Source organism: Ranitomeya imitator, chromosome 2 (assembly GCF_032444005.1).
Source record: "Ranitomeya imitator isolate aRanImi1 chromosome 2, aRanImi1.pri, whole genome shotgun sequence".
Lineage (NCBI taxonomy): Eukaryota > Metazoa > Chordata > Amphibia > Anura > Dendrobatidae > Ranitomeya > Ranitomeya imitator.
In genome coordinates this window covers 646,242,703-646,263,999 of record NC_091283.1, presented here as the reverse complement: position 1 = coordinate 646,263,999, position 21,297 = coordinate 646,242,703, and the positions used below count along the sequence as shown (strand labels likewise).

General features: G+C 46.7%; 1 protein-coding gene across 2 annotated transcripts in view; it reads right to left on the bottom strand.

Annotated features, from left to right (window-relative positions):
• Positions 1-20,760, bottom strand: part of LOC138665403 (zinc finger protein 883-like) — a 51,018-nt gene extending 30,258 nt beyond the window's left edge. Inside the window, exons 1-2 of one of the 2 annotated variants that reach the window (XM_069752850.1) lie at positions 20,417-20,760; positions 2,133-2,265 (exon numbers count right to left, since the gene is read on the bottom strand). In XM_069752850.1, coding sequence (XP_069608951.1) covers positions 2,133-2,201 — 69 coding nt within the window. In that variant the 5' untranslated portion in view covers positions 2,202-2,265; positions 20,417-20,760. The remainder of the gene's footprint in view (positions 1-2,132; positions 2,266-20,416) is intronic. The other variant, XM_069752851.1, reaches the window with a different exon arrangement.
• Positions 20,761-21,297: the final 537 nt, after the last annotated feature.

Sequence of the window (21,297 nt, the reverse complement as noted above, 5' to 3'; positions counted from 1 at the left end):
ATGCGGTGCCCATACTACGGTATGGCGGACTATGCGGCGCCAATAATACGGTATGGAGAACTATGTGGTGCTCATAATACTGTATAGTACAGAGAACTATGAGGTGCCATAATATTGTATAGAGAACTATGTGGTGCCCATAATACTGTATAGAGAATTATTTGGTGCCCATAATACCGTATGGAGGACTATATAGGCGGAAAATAACTTTTTTTTTTTTTAAAGGGTACAGTGCTGAGGACAGCTTCTACTTTTATCAATATCCCGTTTACCTCTAATACTACAGGTAATGAAACCTATGAACCCTAAGTCACCCGAATCCCCTCTGCTGTATGGGATTGTAGAATTTGCAAAAGATATCACTCATGTAACGTAAGAAGTGAAATCTTTGGCACTGTACTATACCTATATTTCTCTGCCATATCTGTGAATAATATATTGTGGTATCTGTTAAAGGGGCCCTCTGAGACTCTTTCGCCCGGGGCCCACGAAAACCTGGAGCCAGCCCTGACTCGTGGTTTCAATCCTGCAGGTTGGGGTCACTTGACCACAAGACTAGATAAAGCACTTGGCATACAACCCAGTGATTATTGCTTTATCAATCGATCTAATCAGCAGGCCCAAGAGGTATTATACTTACAAAATCAAGGCCCAGATGACAATCAGAACCTTCTACCAAACATACTATACATCTCGTTCTCATACAACGAATCAGCAAAGATTAATAGATCTCTTCCAAGCATACAAGAATGCACTGAGCAGTTCCACTTATACCAACCATCCAAAGCACATTACAAAGTTCTGTTCCATGACAACTCTCCTTGAAACTTTCTCAAATGGATCCCAAAGTATCTGGGAAAAATGTATTGTTAAAGGGAAGTTAGGTGAGTTTTTTGTGTTACGTGTATTTTTTTAAACATCTTTGGGCAACATTTTTTTCCTCATGACACGATCTTTCATGAAAGATCATAAGCAATCTTGCCATTTTACCAGTGGCCACTGTGGCTTTTTTAAACTTATACTTCATGCCCTTTTTGGAAACGTTTTCAACAAGGCTCTTCAAAAGCAGAGGCAGCACTCTAATGAGAGGTAACACCTCTATATATAACTGATAACAGAGACTTCCACTATTTACAATCGGGAATGTCACCATGCTCCCCCTCCCTTCACAATGACCCTCGTTACAGGGTCAATAGATGCTTCAATACAAAGCATAGGGCGAGAGTCTGCTCATAGTGGTTAATTTATATGTATTTCCTGATACAATAGGAATTTAAGAGTTTAAAAAAAAAATTGAAAATAGGGCATTTTTTGCCAAAATTTACATATTTTCACAAATAAACACGCACCCACAGACTTGTATGGGTGAGTCTTGTCTTGACTGATTAATATTATGCGTTTTTTTTTCCTCATACTGAATCGGTATGATAAAACGTTGCTCAGAACTGCCTCATTACATATCATTGGTCCAAGTGCTATACGCTTAAAAAAAAAAAAAGTCAAATAGCGCTCGTCCGCTTAATACGATAGTGAAATAAAAGGGAAGAGATGGCTTATCAATTTGGAAACGGAAATTTCTTTACACATACCCGCAATTTAAATTGTAACATAATACAAAATTAGATGAGACATTATTAGTGTTCCTTTAAAGGGAATCTGTCAGCAGTTTTGGCTATAGAATCTGTGAGTAACAAAGTGTAGGTGCACAGACCCTGATTCCAATGATATGACACTGGGCTGCTTAGTGCCTTTTTACTATAATCCCTGTTTTCTCTGTTGCAGATGTTATCAGTGGTCAGAATGCTGAGCTATGTATAACCTCGCCAACATCACTGATTGGCTGCTCTGTGTACATTGTACATTATGAGAAAGCTGCTAATCGCTGGTGGGGGCGGAGTTATACAGATTCGATGGTCTGGCATGCACATGACAGTCCAGCAGTGATAATTTCCTGCTGATAAAACACTGTTTGTATTGAAACTACAGCACACGGCCTAGTAAGTGACACATCCCTATAATCAGGGTCTCAATGTCTACATTATGCTGCTCTCAAATTAAATAGCAAAAACCTGCTGACAGATTCCCATTAATTCTCCTCACTCCTCAACTTTTCTATTTCCTACAAGACTTACCTCTCCAGTCAGCAGCTGTCTTAGCTTGATGACAAACATTAAAACCCTGCTAGTCCTGTCCCAGGCCATTGTATTACAGTTGGCCAATGAAACAGAGGATTTCCTCTCTTCAGCTTAGCCCTTGGAGCTCCATCTAAAAGAAAAATATATTAAACTCCTCCCAAACTACACAAACGTTTGTGAATTGTACTTCTGAGTGACATCACTCGCTTTAACATATAAGATATTAAAAATATCAGGGAAAAAAAAGCAGATGCATGATAGGCGCAGGACACTCATGACAGTATAGAAAGTCGGCGTTAGGGCAAGGCAGACTAGGCAGCTGCCTAGGGCTCCCCACTCCCTTGGGGGCCCCCAGTGTCTACAGCAGAAGCTTCAATGATAATAGCATTGTCAATGAAGCTCCCGATGTAGAGACTGGTTAAGGGCCTGAAATGACATCACGATCATGAGACCGTGATGTTACTACAGGCCATGTACTCTGGGAGCGTCAGGACCTTTGGTGAGGGCCTGGCATTGAAAAAGGAGCATGCAGTGAAGGACAAGAGCAGAGGCCCGTGAATCTCCCCCATCAGAGTCATTGGCCAGTGCTCCTGTCCTACTACACGACGCCTCTGAGGGGGAGCTAGAGATGGCAGCTACCAACCTGGGCTGGCAGATCAGTACAGCACCCAGTGTATGTGCTGCTCCTGGTGAAAATGGCTCCTGTCGTCCTGCTCCAGTCGTCAGTCCCAGCAGAGGATAAGGCAGGAAGATGTCTGCTGGGACAGTGCTGCTGTGAGCAGGAGAAGCTGCAGTTCTAGGGTGGAACATTCATTCACTCCAGCATAAAGCAGTGTGTGTGTGCATGTTTATATATAGATTTTGTTTGCATTATTCTAACTTGTACATATGTTAATAGTATATGTAGATGGCCGGGTTTAGACACAGTGGGTGTGGGCGTGTTGCATCGGCTGCACAGAGGACAGTTCATATGTATAAATATGTTAGCAATCGTCCAACGAACAAGCAAGATGCTGGTCATTTATCGGCCGATTGGATTGTTTACGACATCACATCACCTGATGTAAGCTGCAGATGTGCTGCTCATTAGACATAAGCGAATCTAGTCAGATCCCTCCTTATTCGGCTCGCTAATAGAGCTTACTGCACAGCTGCAACGGGAACCCGGATACCTGGAGCACTCCGATAATTGGGTGTCCGCTGCTGCAGCTGCATGTGTCGCGGCTGTGTGACAGACAACACATGCATGGAGAGCCGCGACGCCGGACACCTGATTATCAGGAGCGATCCAGGTACCCGGGTTCCCGTTGCAGCTGTGCGGTAAGCTCTATTAGCGAGCCGAATAAGGAGGGATCCGACGATATTCGCTCATGTCTACTGCCGATCAGCACTGTGGAGTCGGTAATCCAAACCTCTGACTCCAGCTACTCAATATCCACAACTCCAGATTCATCTCCACTAAGAGCCGACATCCTTAGATCAGGAACACAACAGACATTTATAAGACATTTCATAACTTACCCAAATTCTTATGAAAAAAATTACAGCACAAACTGCACCCAATGTATTATATACTGCATTTTAGGAGTTGGTCCATTTGATACCGACTTCACCAAAGCGAACACCAACTCCACAGCCCTGCTGCTGATAACATGAGCCTGTATGGGGATAGAATGATTAGTGATGGTTCTGTGCCCATCATTCTTCCTCAGCCGATGTAATAAGGCCAGGAAACAAGCGTCAAATGACTTCAATAGTCAATCACGCTCATTGAAAGGTAAGAACTCAGCGCATGTAAATGCAACCAAATTGTTAGAGTGTGATGGTGTAATATGTGAGCATTTATGACCTCATTTTAAACTTTAGCCTAGGGCCCCACCTCGTCTAAAACCGGCCGTGGACACAGACTCTGCTGGTATATATATATATATATATATATATATATATATATATATATATATATATATATATATATATATAAAATCACATAGTAGAAAGACTCGGCTGGTTGTCTATATCACGTTTGACAGACTCCACTGGCTGTATATATCATATATTTGACACAGACACTGCTGGCTCTATATATCCAGGGTCAGACTGGCCCACCAGGAGACCAGAGAATTCTCCAGTAGGTACCGGGACCATAGGCAGGTAGGAAGAATTTTTTTTTTCCCTTCTGTGAATGCAGCATGATTCTGGGGCCAGGCCGAGGGAGATATGTACATTGGCCTGTCTGGCCCCCCATATAGGGGGCATTATTAGTTTATGGTGGCAAGTGGTTAACATTATTACTGCTGTAATATAATTTACTTTTTAGGAGACGGTTTTCCATGGTGGGGGGCACAGCTGTGTAGTCGGAGTCCATTTTACTGGAGTTGGAGTCATGGAAATTGAGGAGTCGGAGGGTTTGGCTGACCGACTCCACAGCCCTGGTGAGGGGGGGGGAAAGGGGTGTTCTGTTACTGTGCATGGCGGAGCTCTCACTTTTTTCTTCATCTGGCATAGTTTAGAAGTCGGGGGAAAATGTGCTTTACAAGTGATCAGCTAAAAATTACTTATTTTCTGCAGAGAAGTCCCACCAGGGAGAAGTGATGGTGGTCTGTGCCAGATGAAGAAGAAAAGTGAAGATGAACGATTTCACCTAGAGACGTCACTGCGAAGTCTCTGTATCATATGTACATGCACACTTTACATTATATACAGAGCTCCTGTGTATAATGTCACCAGTGATCACTGTAATAGGCTACGTTCACATTAGCGTTTTGCGTGTTTGCGTCAGGCGACGAAGCGGAGACGCATGCGTCATGCGCCCCTATATTTAACATGGGGGACGCATGGACATGCGTTGTGCTGCGTTGTGCGACGCATGCGTTTTTGTGGCCGCAAGCGTCGGGCGCAGAAAACGCAACAAGTTGCATTTTTCTTGCATCCAAATTTCGGCAAAAAAGGACGCATGCGTCGCAAAACGCAGCGTTTTTGCGCGCGTTTTTATTTGCATTGTGCGTTGCGTCGCCGACGCAGCGGCGCACAACGCAAATGTGAACGTAGCCTTACCTGTACACTGACACTATACATGTCTGTGTATAATGTCACTGATGGTAATAACAGTGTTGTGGTATTGTGGTTTTTATTCATGATTAGTATTGTAGTATTCGGTCACTATATAGTAGTAATATGTGGTCTGGTCATGGTGTGATGGTATTTCTTCCTTTTACCATATCTTTCGTACTGTAAGACGCACTTTCCCCAAATTTTTTTTGGGGGAAATGGGGGTGTGTCTTATAGTCAGAATGTACCGTACAAATAGCGAGGTGGCAGCAGGAGTCGGGCGACTCTTCTGTTGGTCCGGAATATGTAGTCCAATAATGGTGTGGCAGTATTATAACTTCTTTTAATGAAAGAAGCCCTTTAATGGATACTACTGCAATTGTACATCACAGTTATGATGTGCGCATAGTAGATGTGCAGGAGTCGCCTCTCTTTTACAATCGATGCTCATCTATAAAAGGGATAACGGCTAACAGATATTTGCATATAGCCAGAGGGTCAATTCGCCCTGTGGGCCCCAGACACCCCAGTCCGACTATGACAGACTGTGCTAGCTGTATATATCACATAGGAGACAAACTCTGCTGGCTGTATATATCCCATAGGAAACGCAGACTGGGCTAGCTGAATATATATTACTAGATGGTGGCCCGATTCTAACACATCGGTATTTCTAGAATATGCATGTTCACGTAGTATATTGCCCAGCGACGTAGTATATTGCCCAGTCACGTTGTATATTGCCCAGCCACGTTGTATATTGCCCAGTCAGGTAGTATGTTGCCCAGTCACGTAGTATGTTGCCCAGCCACGTAGTATGTTGCCCAGCCACGTAGTATGTTGCCCAGCCACATAGTATATAGCAGAGCCATGTAGTATATTGTCCAGCCACATAGTATATTGCCCAGCACAGAGCCACGTAGTATAGAGACTTAACAAAAAACAAAAAAAAACATATACTCACCTTCCGAAGGCCCGTTGAAGTCCTGCTATACTCACCATCCGCCGCCTTTCCCGCTCCTCCCCACGCTCCCGGGACAGCTCCATTGCAAGCGCCAGTTTCTGGTCCCAGAGCTGGTGTGAGCAGGACCTATGATGACGTCGCAGTCACATGACCGTGACGTCACGGCAGGTCCTTGTCACACACCAGCCCTGGGACCGGAAGCTGCCGCTTGCAATGGAGCGGTGCCGGGAGCGGGAAAGGCGGCTGATGGTGAGTATAGCAAGTTTTGTTTTGTTTTTAATTATTTTTAACATGACATTTTTACTATTGATGCTGCATAGGCAGCATCAATAGTAAATAGTTGGGGACACACAGGGTTAATAGCAGCGGTAACGGAGTGCGTTACACCGCGGGCCATTACTGCTGCCATTAACCCTGCGTGAGCGGTGAGTGGAGAGGATTACGGAGCGGGCGCCGGCCAGTGAGTGCGGGGGAGTAGGGGAGGGACTAATCGGACTGTGCCCGTCGCTGATTGGTCGCGGCAGCCATGACAGGCAGCTGCCGAGACCAATCAGCGAATGAATAACCGTGACAGAAGGACAGACCGACAGACGGAAGTGACCCTTAGACAATTATATAGTAGATAGGGGGCACAGACTCACAGGCTCTACATATCACATAGGAGATACAGACTGCTGGCTGTATATATAAAATAGGAAATGCAAACTCTCCTGCAATACATATCACATAGGAAGCGCAGACTCTGCTGGTTGTATATATTACATACTGTAGGAGATGCAGACTGCTGGCTCTATACAGTCATGGCCAACAGTATTGACACCCCTGCAATTCTGTCAGATAATACTCAGTTTCTTCTTGAAAATGATTGCAAACACAAATTCTTTGGTATTATTATCTTCATTTAATTTGTCTTAAATGAAAAAACACAAAAGATAATGAAGCAAAAAGCAAAACATTGATCATTTCACACAAAACTCCAAAAATGGGCCCGACAAAAGTATTGGCACCCTCAGCCTAGTACTTGGTTGCACAACATTTAGCCAAAATAACTGCGACCAACTGCTTCCGGTAACCATCAATGAGTTTCTTACAATGCTCTGCTGGAATTTTAGACCATTCTTCTTTGGCAAACTGCTCCAGGTCCCTGATATTTGAAGGGTGCCTTCTCCAAACTGCCATTTTTAGATCTCTCCACAGGTGTTCTATGGGATTCAGGTCTATACTCATTGTTGGCCACCTTAGAAGTCTCCAGTGTTTTCTCTCAAACCATTTTCTAGTGCTTTTTGAAGTGTGTTTTGGGTCATTGTCCTGCTGGAAGACCCATGACCTCTGAGGGAGACCCAGCTTTCTCACACTGGGCCCTACATTATGCTGCAAAATTTGTTGGTAGTCTTCAGACTTCATAATGCCATGCACACGGTCAAGCAGTCCAGTGCCAGAGGCAGCAAAGCAACCCCAAAACATCAGGGAACCTCTGCCATGTTTGACTGCAGGGACCGTGTTTTCTTTGAATGCCTTTTTTTTTTTCTCCTGTAAACTCTATGTTGATGCTTTTGCCCAAAAAGCTCTACTTTTGTCTCATCTGACCAGAGAACATTCTTTCAAAAGGTTTTAGGCTTTTTCAGGTAAGTTTTGGCAAACTCCAGCCTGGCTTTTTTATGTCTCGGGGTAAGAAGTGGGGACTTCCTGGGTCTCCTACCATAAAGTCCTTTTTCATTCAGACGCCAACGGATAGTACGGGTTGACACTGTTGTACCCTCACAGCAGGGCAGCTTGAACTTGTTTAGATGTTAAGGTACCGTAACACTGAACAACTTAACAACGATATCGCTAGTGATCCGTGACGTTGCAGCGTCCTGGATAGCGATATCGTTGTGTTTGACACGCAGCAGCGATCTGGATCCTGCTGTGACATCGTTGGTCGTAGCAGAAAGGCCAGAACTTTATTTCGTCACTGGATCCCCCGCAGACATCGCTGAATCGGCGTGTGTGACGCCGATTCAGCGATGTCTTCACTGGTAACCAGGGTAAACATCGGGTTACTAAGCGCAGGGCCGCGCTTAGTAACCCGATGTTTACTCTGGTTACCAGTGTAAACGTAAAAAAAACAAACACTAAAGACTTACATTCCGGTGTCTGTCGCGTCCCCGGCGTTCTGCTTCCCTGCACTGTCAGCGCCGGCTGGCTGTAAAGCAGAGCACAGCGGTGACGTCACCGCTGTGCTTTACGGCCGGCGCTTACAGTGCAGGGAAGCAGAACGCCGGGGGACGCGACAGACACCGGAATGTAAGTATGTAGTGTTTTTTTTTTTTTTACATTTACACTGGTAACCAGGGTAAACATCGAGTTACTAAGCGTGGCCCTGCGCTTAGTAACCCAATGTTTACCCTGGTTACCCGGGGACTTCGGAATCGTTGGTCGCTGGAGAGCTGTCTGTGTGACAGCTCTCCAGCGACGCTGCAGCGATCGACATTGTTGTCTAGATCGCTGCAGCGTTGCTAAATGTGACGGTACCTTTAGTCGAGGTTCTTTATCCAACATCCGAACAATCTTGCGTTGAAATCTCTTGTCAATTTTTCTTTTCCGTCCACATCTAGGGAGGTTAGCCACAGTGCCATGGGCTTTAAACTTCTTGATGACACTGCGCACGGTAGACACAGGAACATTCAGGTCCTTAGAGATGGGCTTGTAGCTTCCTCACCATTTGGTTTCTCAAGTCCTCAGACAGTTCTTTGGTCTTCTTTCTTTTCTCCATGCTCAATGTGGTACACACAAGGACACAGGACAGAGGTTGAGTCAACTTTAATCCATGTCAACTGGCTGCAAGTGTGATTTAGTTAGGCTACGTTCACACTAGCGTTGTGCGCCGCTGCGTTGGCGACGCACAACGCACCGAAAAACGCGTGCAAACGCACGCAAAAACGCTGCGTTTTTCGACGCGTGCGTCGTTTTTTGACGAAAATCGGACGCAAGAAAAATGCAACTTGTTGCGTTTTCTTGGTCCGACGCTAGTGTCAAAAAAGACGCACGTGCCGGAAAACGCAACAAGCAAAAACGCATGCGTCCCCCATGTTAAACATAGGGGCGCATGACGCGTGCGTCGCCGCTGCGTCGGCCGACGCTAGCGCGACGCACACTAGCCGAACGCTAGTGTGAACATAGCCTTATTGCCAACACCTGTTAGGTGCCACAGGTAAGTTACAGGTGCTGTTAATTACACAAATTAGAGAAGCATCACATGATTTTTCAAACAGTGCCGACACTTTTGTCCACCCCCTTTTTATGTTTGGTGTGGAATTATATCCAATTTGGCTTTAGGACAATTCTTTTTGTGTTTTTTCATTTAAGACAAATTAAATGAAGATAATAATACCAAACAATTTGTGTTTGCAATCATTTTCAGGAAGAAAATTAGTATTATCTGACAGAATTGCAGGGGTGTCAATACTTTTGGCCATGACTGTATATCACATAGGAGATGCACTGCAGTGTCTATATCACATATGGGACGCACTGCTGGCTGTATGTATCTCATGGGACACAGACTGCTGGCTGTGTATATAGCATATACACAGTGTTACATTATACAGACAGAGCCATGCAATATATAGTATATACAGCACACTATACCTGTAGATACGGTATGGTGCTATGTATGAAGAAAGAATACAACAGACAGGTAATACTCACCGAGCCACAGCCGACGTTTCTTACGGCGCAATACTTCAAAGCAGAAGATTAAAATGGAGACCCGGCGCTCTCAGCGAGGATTGGATCCTCTCGCTGACGTACTTTTTGTACGCTCAGAGGTGATTGAATCATCTCTTGAGTCTGACATCCTTCTCCCAGTAAGGTCCGGTTCGTATTGCACATGACAGCTTCTTTAGCCCATGAACAGTACAAACTACAAACTGAAGGAAATTTTTTGTTTTCTGCTGGATGCTACGTTCAGCAGAGAAAAATTCCTGGTTTCTGTGGACTGTCCATAAATTTGCAGACGGTTGGCAACAGGACTGTGGAGTCAGTAAACTAATCCTTCAACTCCTCAATTTCTCCGACTCCACAGCGCTGCCTCACTACTGAGCATGTACATAAAGTGCAGCACAGATTCATCTCAACTAAAAGCAGAGATCCTTAGATCAGGAATAGAACAGACATTTCATAACTTTACCAAATTATTAGGAAAACATTTGGGCTGTGTGCACATGTTCAGGTTTTTTCGCTATAAAAACGCTTAAAAAAATGCATACATATGCATCCCATCATTTATAATGAATTCCGCAATTCTTGTGCATATGTTGCTTTTTTTTCTGCAAAAAAAAAAAAAAAAAAGCATCGCGGTAAAAAACGCAGCATGTTCATTAATTTTGCAGATTTCCCACTTTTGCACTATTGCACTGGGAACCTCCTGAAAAAAATGCAAAAAAAAAGACCCCGCAAAAAAACACATGCGGATTTCTTGCAGAAAATGTCCAGTTTTGTTCAGGAAATTTCTGCAAGGAATCCTGACCTGAGCACATAGCCTTAAAGCACATCCTGCACTGAACTACTGCACCCAATTTATTATATGTTAGGAGTAGGAGTTGGTCCATTTTATACCGACTACACATAAGCAGCCAGGCACACTTGCAGGGATCTGCTTGGATACAGGAGCAGCATAGCTCCCAACCGTCCCGGATTTAAGGGCACAGTCTCACTCTCCTGGCATGTCATGGCTTTGTTCTGACTGCCTCTCACTCTCTTCACTGGCTCAACAGCCCCTCCTTCTCTTCTAAGTCGTGCATAAATTAAATAAACTGTTCTCTTTCCTGATGTTCCCGAGCCTTGCACTCATGACATATATGTTCACAGGCAGCAGCTCTAGCTATAAGCCACAGCCCACATTGATGAAAATGGGAGAATTTGGTAATCTTGAGCAGTACTGCAGGAAGTCAGCCGGAAACAGATGATACTGGTATTCTAAAGGTGAAAAAAAAGTCAGATTTTCTCGGGCCTTCAGCCTGCTATCAAAGCAACCTGGGCTTCCATAACATCTCAGCAGTGCGACAGACTGATTGCCTCTATGCCACGCCTCATTGATACAGTAACTGGTGCAAAAGTAGCCCCGACCAAGTATTGAGTGCGTTTACTGAACATCATTTCAATAGGCCAACATTTTGGATTTTTTAAATAATTTTTCAAGCTGGTGTTATAAAGTATTCTAAATTTACTGAGATAATGACTTTTGGGTTTTCATTGGCTGTAAGCCATAATCATCAACATCAACAGAAATAAACACTTGAAATAGATCACACTGTTTGTAATGACTCTAAATAATATATGAGCTTCACTTTTTGTATTGAAGAACTGAAATAAATTAACTTCTTGATAATCTAATTTAGTGAGAAGCACTTGTATATCTTTATATCTCACAAACATAATCACAGAATCTATAGCCTTTTATATACACGCACCACTGGGTGAGAAGCAGCCAAGAGAGAACTATAAAAGGATTTGCTTGCTGTTCAATAAACAAGTTCTGCTTTGCTCCTATCTGGTATCAAGTTTAGTTCTTCCGTGCACAAACTTATATATCAAATTTGACAGACAATTTGCGTGTGATAAAGGTGGTAGAAACCCCCTTCCCAAGAACTCAGACAGGATATAGAGCTTAAACATACACACTAGACTAACAGCTCCGACACTAAGGGCGCCTTCTCACTTGCGAGAAACACGAGCATTTTAAAACCAAGCTCTGGCACTCCAGGGCGGAGCATTCAGCTCCATGTATTGCTATGCAGCCGCACACCCGCTCTGGAGTGCCAGCGCCAGAGCTTGGTTTTAACATGCGAGACTCGCACATATTTCTCGCAAGTGAGAAGGAGCCCTAAAGGAAACGTTACTGCGTGAAATAGAAGACAGGAAGCTGCATAACCCTGTATACACAACTTTTAGGTGTAGGAGAAATTGGTGCAGTCCGGAAAGAGAAACCGCCTTAGCAAAAGCAGAACTGCTGCATTTAGGATTCAAATTATAATATGGGTAGCAATCAATCCTATTAGGATATACACCCAAGGCACTGGTGGCTGAAAAATAAGGAAAGAAGCATGTGAAAAATAGAAAGACCCTCCTTAAATTGTCAGTGTTGACGACCCCAGGACGGAGACTAGTTGAGAAAGAATGGAAGGACGTGTTAATGAACCAAAAAGGGACTCCTTAGGGATCATGAAGCCCCAAAAGGATGCAGAGACAAAGTACAAAACAGCAATGGAAGTGAAAAGGCTGATGTGGAGAGAGAAATGTGATGTTGATACTGGATGTTATAGTTATCAGCCACCGCCTGAGAAAATGGCACTGGCTGCGGCAGACACCTTTACAGTCCAGACCACCCCCTTATTCCCCAGAAGGCTCGACATGCGCAGTCTGTCAAACACAAAATGCAGATTGGCGCAAAGACGTGCCACGCCCTCACTGACCATCCACCTTTTTATATTCAATCATAAACGTGGATGGCACAGCAGCCATCTTAACTCAGGGCACTTCCACCCCAGTGACCCTCTTGGCTCCAATCGTTTCTGGGATTTGCAGGAATGGAGAGGATGAAAATATACAGGCAGCAAAAACATCAACACTCCACACAGAGGACTGGGCCCCATTAGCCCTTAGATGGTTAGGGAAGTCAGGGAGAAGTGATGAAGGTAGCACACAGGAAACACCAGCGACAACACCTCGCGTCTTTCTCGCACCCAGCTCCATGGTCAAATCTATATGGGTTAACACAAATCAAGGCAGGAGATGCTTTCTGGCCAGTAATGGACCCATGTTGTGTTCCATGTATGGAAGTCCCTGCCACATGCAGACATATGAATCTAGGGAACACTTCCTGGATGAACTCTTCAAATGGGCCAAAGATCGACCATCTCTCCGACCAGGTTCATCTCAATACAGCATATCATCCAAGAGAAGAAAGAATTGGCAGAAAAATGCTGCCACCACTTGAACATGATGCTCACGGACCTGGGGTTCTCAGAACATGAAAAGGCACACCACCAGATCTGTATCCAAGCCTTCACCCAATGGCTCAGAGAACAAATATGGCAACATCAAGCAAATAGACCCAAGTACCCTATCCAAGAATGTCCTATACCTGGGGGCAAAGGGGGTGGACGCTGGTCAGGCGGCATCTAAAACTCTGAGGGCAGGTCTCGGTCTCACAAGAAGGGGTGATTAATAGCGATTTAGCGAGTGTGCTCGTTACTTGAGTTATGCAAGCTCTGGTGTTCTCTGAGTATCTTGCAGGTCAGATCAGAGGATTACCTACAGCATTATAGAATGCTGTAGATAATCCCTCAAAGGCAGTGACTGCACCTTATAGCGGCCAAAACAGCTGACTGGTTCCCTGTAACCAAAAACCTAGCTTCACTTATCACAACTGTGGGAAGCCACGCAAGAAACTGTCGCTCAGCCCCTCATAAGGGAACCTGGACAACAACTACACCCAATTCAGGGACCCCAGGGCCCCAACCTGCAAAAGGACATAGGAAAGCCGGATCCATCACCAGAGCCACTCATACTCCTACATTCCACAAGGCAGTGGAGTAGACCAACCCCCACAATTCAAGTGGAGGTTGAGGGCAAACCTCTCAGTTTCCTGATTGATACCGATGCAACCAGAAGCGTGATCAGAAATATCGAGATACCAGACCCAGACTGTCTCCCAGATTAAGTGGTGTCATGCGTAGGGGTGGATGGGACAACCCACTACACCCATATGACAAAACCCTTGCAGATTGGCTTACAGCCCACTCAGAACATGATGACCAGTTGATTGAACAGTTTGTGGAGACAGTCAACCTACTGAGATCAGACCTGTTGGCAAAGATCCAGGCCAATATCCAATTCCATGAGGATGGGACCGTGCCTATCACCACCCCACTGTCCCAGGAGCATTCTGCAGAGATATATGGCCTTTCCTCATTCCAGGATGTACCTGATAAAGCTGGGGACACTGTCCTACTGACAAGTCCCAGATGGTTTATGGGCAAAAGGACCAGAAGACATAGGTAGATTACAGATACCCCCAGTGGAGGTGAGGCTCAGAGAAGGAGCAGCCCTTCCACGAAGACCCTATCCATCAAGCTGAATCCATCACTTGGCAGCTGGAAGCTTACATTGCCAACGGGGCCATAATACCCATGACATCACCATGCAACCCTCTGCTCTTCCCAGTCTAGAAAAAGTTGTCGAAAGGATTTCCTACAAAATTTAGAATGGTATAGGATCTAAGAGCAGTCAACGAAGCAACCATCTTTGATATCCCAATCGTACCAAACCCACACACGCTACTGGCCGCCTCGATCCCACCAAATGCCGATGGATGTAAAGCATAGAAAGAGAAACTACAGTTTTGCCAACAGAACGTTTTCGTTCTAGAACACTGAATTTCGCATCAAACTTAACACCTCACAGAATAGATGAAATTGGCTATCGAAAATATAAATCACTCCCCGTGATCCGACCAAGCTTCAGTCCTCCCGAATGTTGGCGGGCAGAATAAAGATAATTTTCTCCTAGGTGCACTCTGCTACATGCAGGCGCCGGGCAGCATCATAACGCTGTTAACCTGTAGATTAGCCGCATATCTGCAGATTAACAGCGTTATTCATTTTCACAGGATCCCTTTAAGCCCAAGACTGGACCCCTTTAAAGCGATCCTGTCATCAAGATTTTGCTAAAGAAGCTACAGGCATTGTCAGATTGGCATGGTTACATTGACGAAAATTATACCTGGGTGGAAGAAATGCATCTTGTGGTCGTTTAATCTGCGTTTGCAGTTTTGAGTTACCGTATATACTCGAGTATAAGCCGAGATTTTCAGCCCAAATTTTAGGGCTGAAAGTGCCCCCCTCGGCTTATACTCGAGTCACGGTAGCGGTGGGGTCGGCGGGTGAGGGGGTGAGGGCGCTGAGGCATACTTACCTAGTCCCAGCGATCCTCGCGCTGTCCCTGCCGTCCCACGGGCTTCGGCGCTGCAGCTTCTTCCTCTCTTCAGCGGTCACGTGGGACCGCTCATTACAGAAATGAATAAGCGGTTCCACCTCCCATAGGGGCGGAGCCGCTTATTCATTTCTCTAATCAGCGGTGCCGGTGACCGCTGATAGAGAAAGAAGCTGCGGCACCGAAGACAGGAGGGGACAGCGCGAGGATCGCCAGGACTAGGTGAGTATAGCATATTCACCTGTCCTCGTTCCAGCCGCCGGGCGCCGATCCATCTTCCCGGCCGGCGCCTCCATCTTCCCGGCGTCTCTGCTCTCTGACTGTTCAGGCAGAGGGCGCGATGACGCATATAGTGTGCGCGGCGCCCTCTGCCTGATCAGTCAGAGCAGAGACGCCGGGAAGATGGAGGCGCCGGAACGAGACGCTGGGAGCTGCAATCAAGGGAGGTGAGTATGTGTTTTTTTTTCTTTATTGCGGCAGCGGCGGCACAAATTTATGTGGAACATCTATGGGGCACAGTGAACGGTGCAGAGCACCGTATAAGGCACAGCTATGGGGCACAGTGAACGGTGCAGAGCACCGTATATGGCACAGCACAGCTATGGGGCACAGTGAACGGTGCAGAGCACCGTATATGGCACAGCACAGCTATGGGGCACAGTGAACGGTGCAGAGCACCGTATATGGCACAGCACAGCTATGGGGCACAGTGAACGGTGCAGAGCACCGTATATGGCACAGCACAGCTATGGGGCACAGTGAACGGTGCAGAGCACCGTATATGGCACAGCACAGCTATGGGGCACAGTGAACGGTGCAGAGCACCGTATATGGCACAGCTATGGGGCACAGTGAACGGTGCAGAGCACCGTATATGGCACATCTATGGGGCACAGTGAACGGTGCAGAGCACCGTATATGGCACAGCTAGGGGGCACAATGAACGGTGCAGAGCACTATATGGTTCACACCTATGGGGAAATATGAACGGTGCAGAGCACTATATGGTTCACACCTATGGGGAAATATGAACGGTGCAGAGCACTATATGGCACAGCTATGGGGAAATAATGATCTATTTTTATTTTTGAAATTCACCGGTAAATGCTGCATTTCCACCCTAGGCTTATACTCGAGTCAATAAGTTTTCCCAGTTTTTTGTGGCAAAATTAGGGGGGTCGGCTTATACTCGGGTCGGCTTATACTCGAGTATATACGGTAATTAGATGCTCGTGCTTCGGAGCAGCCTGTGGTATAATTTTGTTTTTGAGCTCCAACAAAATGCCGGCACATGCGCAGTATCATCTACTGGCAAGCGATGCTTTCACTGTTCCGAGGACCAGTGCGGGAGCGTTGCCATGGGCAGCGGTGATGATTTCCTCTTCTTGTGGGCACTTCTGCACTGGTTCTCGGAACACAGTGGGCGGCACATTAACAGATTAAGATCATCGCTTGCCGATAGAAGCTACTGCGCATGCACAGCTGCCATTTTGTTGGAGCTAAAATTATTATTTTTGAATATGACAATATTAAATGTGCAGTATTTAAAGTAGGAGGCAGGTCACTGAAGGTTCAGTCACCTGTCCTTTAAGTCCATAAGGATGAAGATGAGGCCAGAGCATCAAAAAACAAGCCACCTACTGTCCCGCTCCAGAGCATGAACATGCTAACAAAAAACTGCAAACACAGATTAAACAACAACCACAAGATGGATTTTTTTCAACCCAGGTGTAATTTTAATCAGTGTAACTGCACCAACCTAACAATGCCTGTAGTTTACTTAGCAAAATCATAATGACAGGTTTGTTTTAAAGGGACACTGTCACCTGAATTTGGAGGGAACAATCTTCAGCCATGGAGGCGGGCTTGGGGGTTTTTGATTCACCCTTTCCTTACCCGCTGGCTGCATGCTGGCTGCAATATTGGATTGAAGTTCATTCTCTGTCCTCCGTAGTACACGCCTGCGCAAGGTGCAATCTTGCCTTGCACAGGCGTGTCCTATGGAGGACAGAGAATGAACTTCAATCCAATATTGCAGCCAGCATGCAGCCAGCGGGTAAGGAAAGGGTGAATCAAAAACCCCAAAACCCCGCCTCCATGGCTGAAGATTGTTCCCTCCAAATTCAGGTGACAGTGTCCCTTTAACTATCAGTATGGTGGTATTATCACTTCTGTATATGCTGGTAATATTTTGCTATGGTTTGTTGGTATTGGTCTGCTCTATTGCAATATTTTTTATTGTGGTGCTGTTACTAGTCAATCTTAAATTATAGCAGTATTATTAGAAATCTTGGAAATCGTGATTTATTCCAGGCCGGGTAATATTAGTAATAAATATCCCTATCTGGGGCTCAGGGTCGGGGACAGCATGGATCTGTGTTTTAAAATGCCAGGACCGAATTTCAGTCCCAATATGTAGAAAAAGGATATACAGCACTCCTGATGAGCGGCTCTGGTTCCCTAGTAGGGTTCCAGCCCGTAATGCAGTGGTAGCTCCTGATCCCCTTATGATATCCTTTTGTCCTGCCTGGATTCATTGTCTTAATACGTGCCCTTGGGGAAATATAGTTTGTAACATTATGAAAAAACAGTTTTTGATGGATTATTGCTGTACCCTGTATTGTATAGTAAAAGTTTCCTTGCATATGACATTTTTTTAGGTTTTCACAGTTCTGATGGTCTAAACAGACAAACGTCAAATTGTGGATTGCCAATAAATCTGTTATACGCTTAAACAATTCTGAGTGCCAAGTTTATTGCTACTACTGAATTTCAGTCCAAGTCCATCCCTGGGTTTAACGATAGCTTATTAACAACTCTCAACTTTTTTATTGTTATTATAGAACGTAATTGGAATATTCTGTTTTCATATCAATGTTGTTAAAACCCAATAAAAATATTTATAGTAAAAAATAAAACAGCTGGGAGGAATGGGAACAGCTTGCCACTCTACCGGGTGCCCAAGGTACCACTCCATCTATAACAGGGCACAGGGTGGTAGTCATGGGTGAGTGTCACTTCTTGACACCCAGGTCCGCTACAGAAATAGGGGACCTTTAGGCCCCTGGGGTTATACTTGGTGGTGGTGTGTGTTACCCTTGGCTTCCGTTCCTGGATGGTCACACTGTGCTCGGCATCAGCCCCTTAGGGTCTCTCCGAAGTACTCAGCTGAGTATCTCCCAGACTTGCTTTGTTAAACATGACTGTTGTCTCTATGTGATCCTTTACTCATCGGGTATGTGCCCACGATCAGTAAAAGCTGCTGGTTGGATGCGGTGTACTTCCGCAGAGTCCAGATGTTACAGCATAGTGGAGGGGATTTCAAGAGGTCTCATGCCCTAGAGATGCCTGCAGATACAGACATGGGATGCGTCTCTCCTGACCGCAGCATGTCAATTTCTCTCGCGGAGGCGCTAGAATAGAATGTATTGGATGCGGTGAATCCGCACGGTTCAGTGATCACCTGAATTCAATAGACAGCAGCACTGTGGACGCAGAAAGCATGCTCTGTCACTTCCGGAACGTGGGCACATACCCTTCTACTTGTCGTTTCTGCAGTCTTCTTCCCACACCATTATGTAAAGAGCACTTGGCCCATAAGGTGTCCTGTACTCTCGTCTTCCCAACACACCACCTGCCGCTTTATCTAATCCATATCGCTTACATCCTATATCCCTCCCACCTGACTACCCTGGAAATGTCCTATAACTACTCCTACCCCCCACTAGGAAGTTCCCTCTAGCATTAACTACTTCTATACTGACCGTACCTAGCTTCCCTCACTACAGCGCCCCCCACTGCGCCCAATCCTGTCCTAACCTATTAGCCCTGTGTTTATTTCCTTATTCCTCATCCGTTCCCTAGTCTTAGCAAATTACACGCGAGTGCTGAGCACGAGTCATCATCACACGCGTGTGCCGAGCACGAGTCATCATCACACGCGTACGCCGAGCACGAGTCATCAACACACGCGTACGCCGAGCACGAGTCATCATCACACGCGTACGCCGAGCACGAGTCATCATCACACGCGTACGCCGAGCACGAGTCATCATCACACGCGTACGCCGAGCACGAGTCATCATCACACGCGTACGCCGAGCACGAGTCATCATCACACGCGTACGCCGAGCACGAGTCATCATCACACGCGTACGCCGAGCACGAGTCATCATCACACGCGTACGCCGAGCACGAGTCATCATCACACGCGTACGCCGAGCACGAGTCATCATCACACGCGTACGCCGAGCACGAGTCATCATCACACGCGTACGCCGAGCACGAGTCATCATCACACGCGTACGCCGAGCACGAGTCATCATCACACGCGTACGCCGAGCACGAGTCATCATCACACGCGTACGCCGAGCACGAGTCATCATCACACGCGTATGCCGAGCACGAGTCATCATCACACGCGTACGCCGAGCACGAGTCATCATCACACGCGTACGCCGAGCACGAGTCATAATCACACGCGTACGCCGAGCACGAGTCACCATCACACGCGTACGCCGAGCACGAGTCATCATCACACGCGTACGCCGAGCACGAGTCATCATCACACGCGTACGCCGAGCACGAGTCATCATCACACGCGTACGCCGAGCACGAGTCATCATCACACGCGTACGCCGAGCACGAGTCATCATCACACGCGTACGCCGAGCACGAGTCATCATCACACGCGTACGCCGAGCACGAGTCATCATCACACGCGTACGCCGAGCACGAGTCATCATCACACGCGTACGCCGAGCACGAGTCATCATCACACGCGTACGCCGAGCACGAGTCATCATCACACGCGTACGCCGAGCACGAGTCATCATCACACGCGTACGCCGAGCACGAGTCATCATCACACGCGTACGCCGAGCACGAGTCATCATCACACGCGTACGCCGAGCACGAGTCATCATCACACGCGTATGCCGAGCACGAGTCATCATCACACGCGTACGCCGAGCACGAGTCATCATCACACGCGTACGCCGAGCACGAGTCATAATCACACGCGTACGCCGAGCACGAGTCACCATCACACGCGTATGCCGAGCACGAGTCATCACATATAAAACCATCAACAAAACATTCTACAGTCATCCACATTCTAACTAAGGTGCTTTACCAGGAAGGGGCGCAGGGCATGAATCCCCTACAGAAGGGGCGCAGGGCATGAATCCCCTACAGAAGGGGCGCAGGGCATGAATCCCCTACAGAAGGGGCACGGCCATCTCGCCCCACACACTGGCCATACCTGCCTCCTCTATGGGAGCCGTTTCCTTACCTACATCTGAGGAGATCACCCAGGAAGTCCGGGGAGCGGAGCACATGAGGGAGAGCAGTGCACATGAGGGAGAGCAGTGCAGGAGTAAAGTTTCCAGGGCACAGGAAGAAGGAAGTGTGCAGGACAGGACGGAGACCGTGCACACGGCTTCTCCAAGCAGAGCAGGCAGGTGTCCTAGGCGAGTGCTCGCCCTGCAGCCAGGAGACAGTAGGAGGAGGCAAGTAATGGCTGACACATATCCGGGTTGCTGCAGCCGCTGGACGGCACAGCTTTGCCTCTCTAGAGGCCGGGTCTTCAGGAGAGCGTGCGCCAGCTGTAGGCTGAGTGAGGTTCCAGCACCATCTGCTGGCCTATTTGAGAATGTCAGCGTTGCAGGAGATGTGGATGCCACCTGCTGGTGGAGTTGAGTAGCGCACTGATGTTTCTACATTTTCTTTCCTAAGGGTATGTTCACACGTTGCGGATTGCCGGCGCTTTGGAAGGAGCGGAAAACTCGGATGTGTTCTTTGCAAACATCCGGAACCTCCTCACCCCATACATAGGGCTCTGTGATTTACCTTGCGGCAATGCTGCGTTGCCGCAAGGTAAACGTACATGCTGCGTTCTAAATAGACGCGCCCCATGTCTGTAAACGCAGGGCCGCCGGATGCGTGTTCGCACGCATAGTGGAGACGGGATTTCATAACATCCCCTCCACTATGCTGTAACATCTGGACGCTGCGGATTGAACACAGCGGTTGTACGCATCTAATCCAGATGTAATCCAGCCCATGGACACGCACCCTTAGGCTATGTGCACACGTTGCAGATTTCCTGCAGATTTGCAGCTTTTTTTTCTGCGCAGAAACACTGCAGATCTGCAAGTGAGTTACAGTACAATG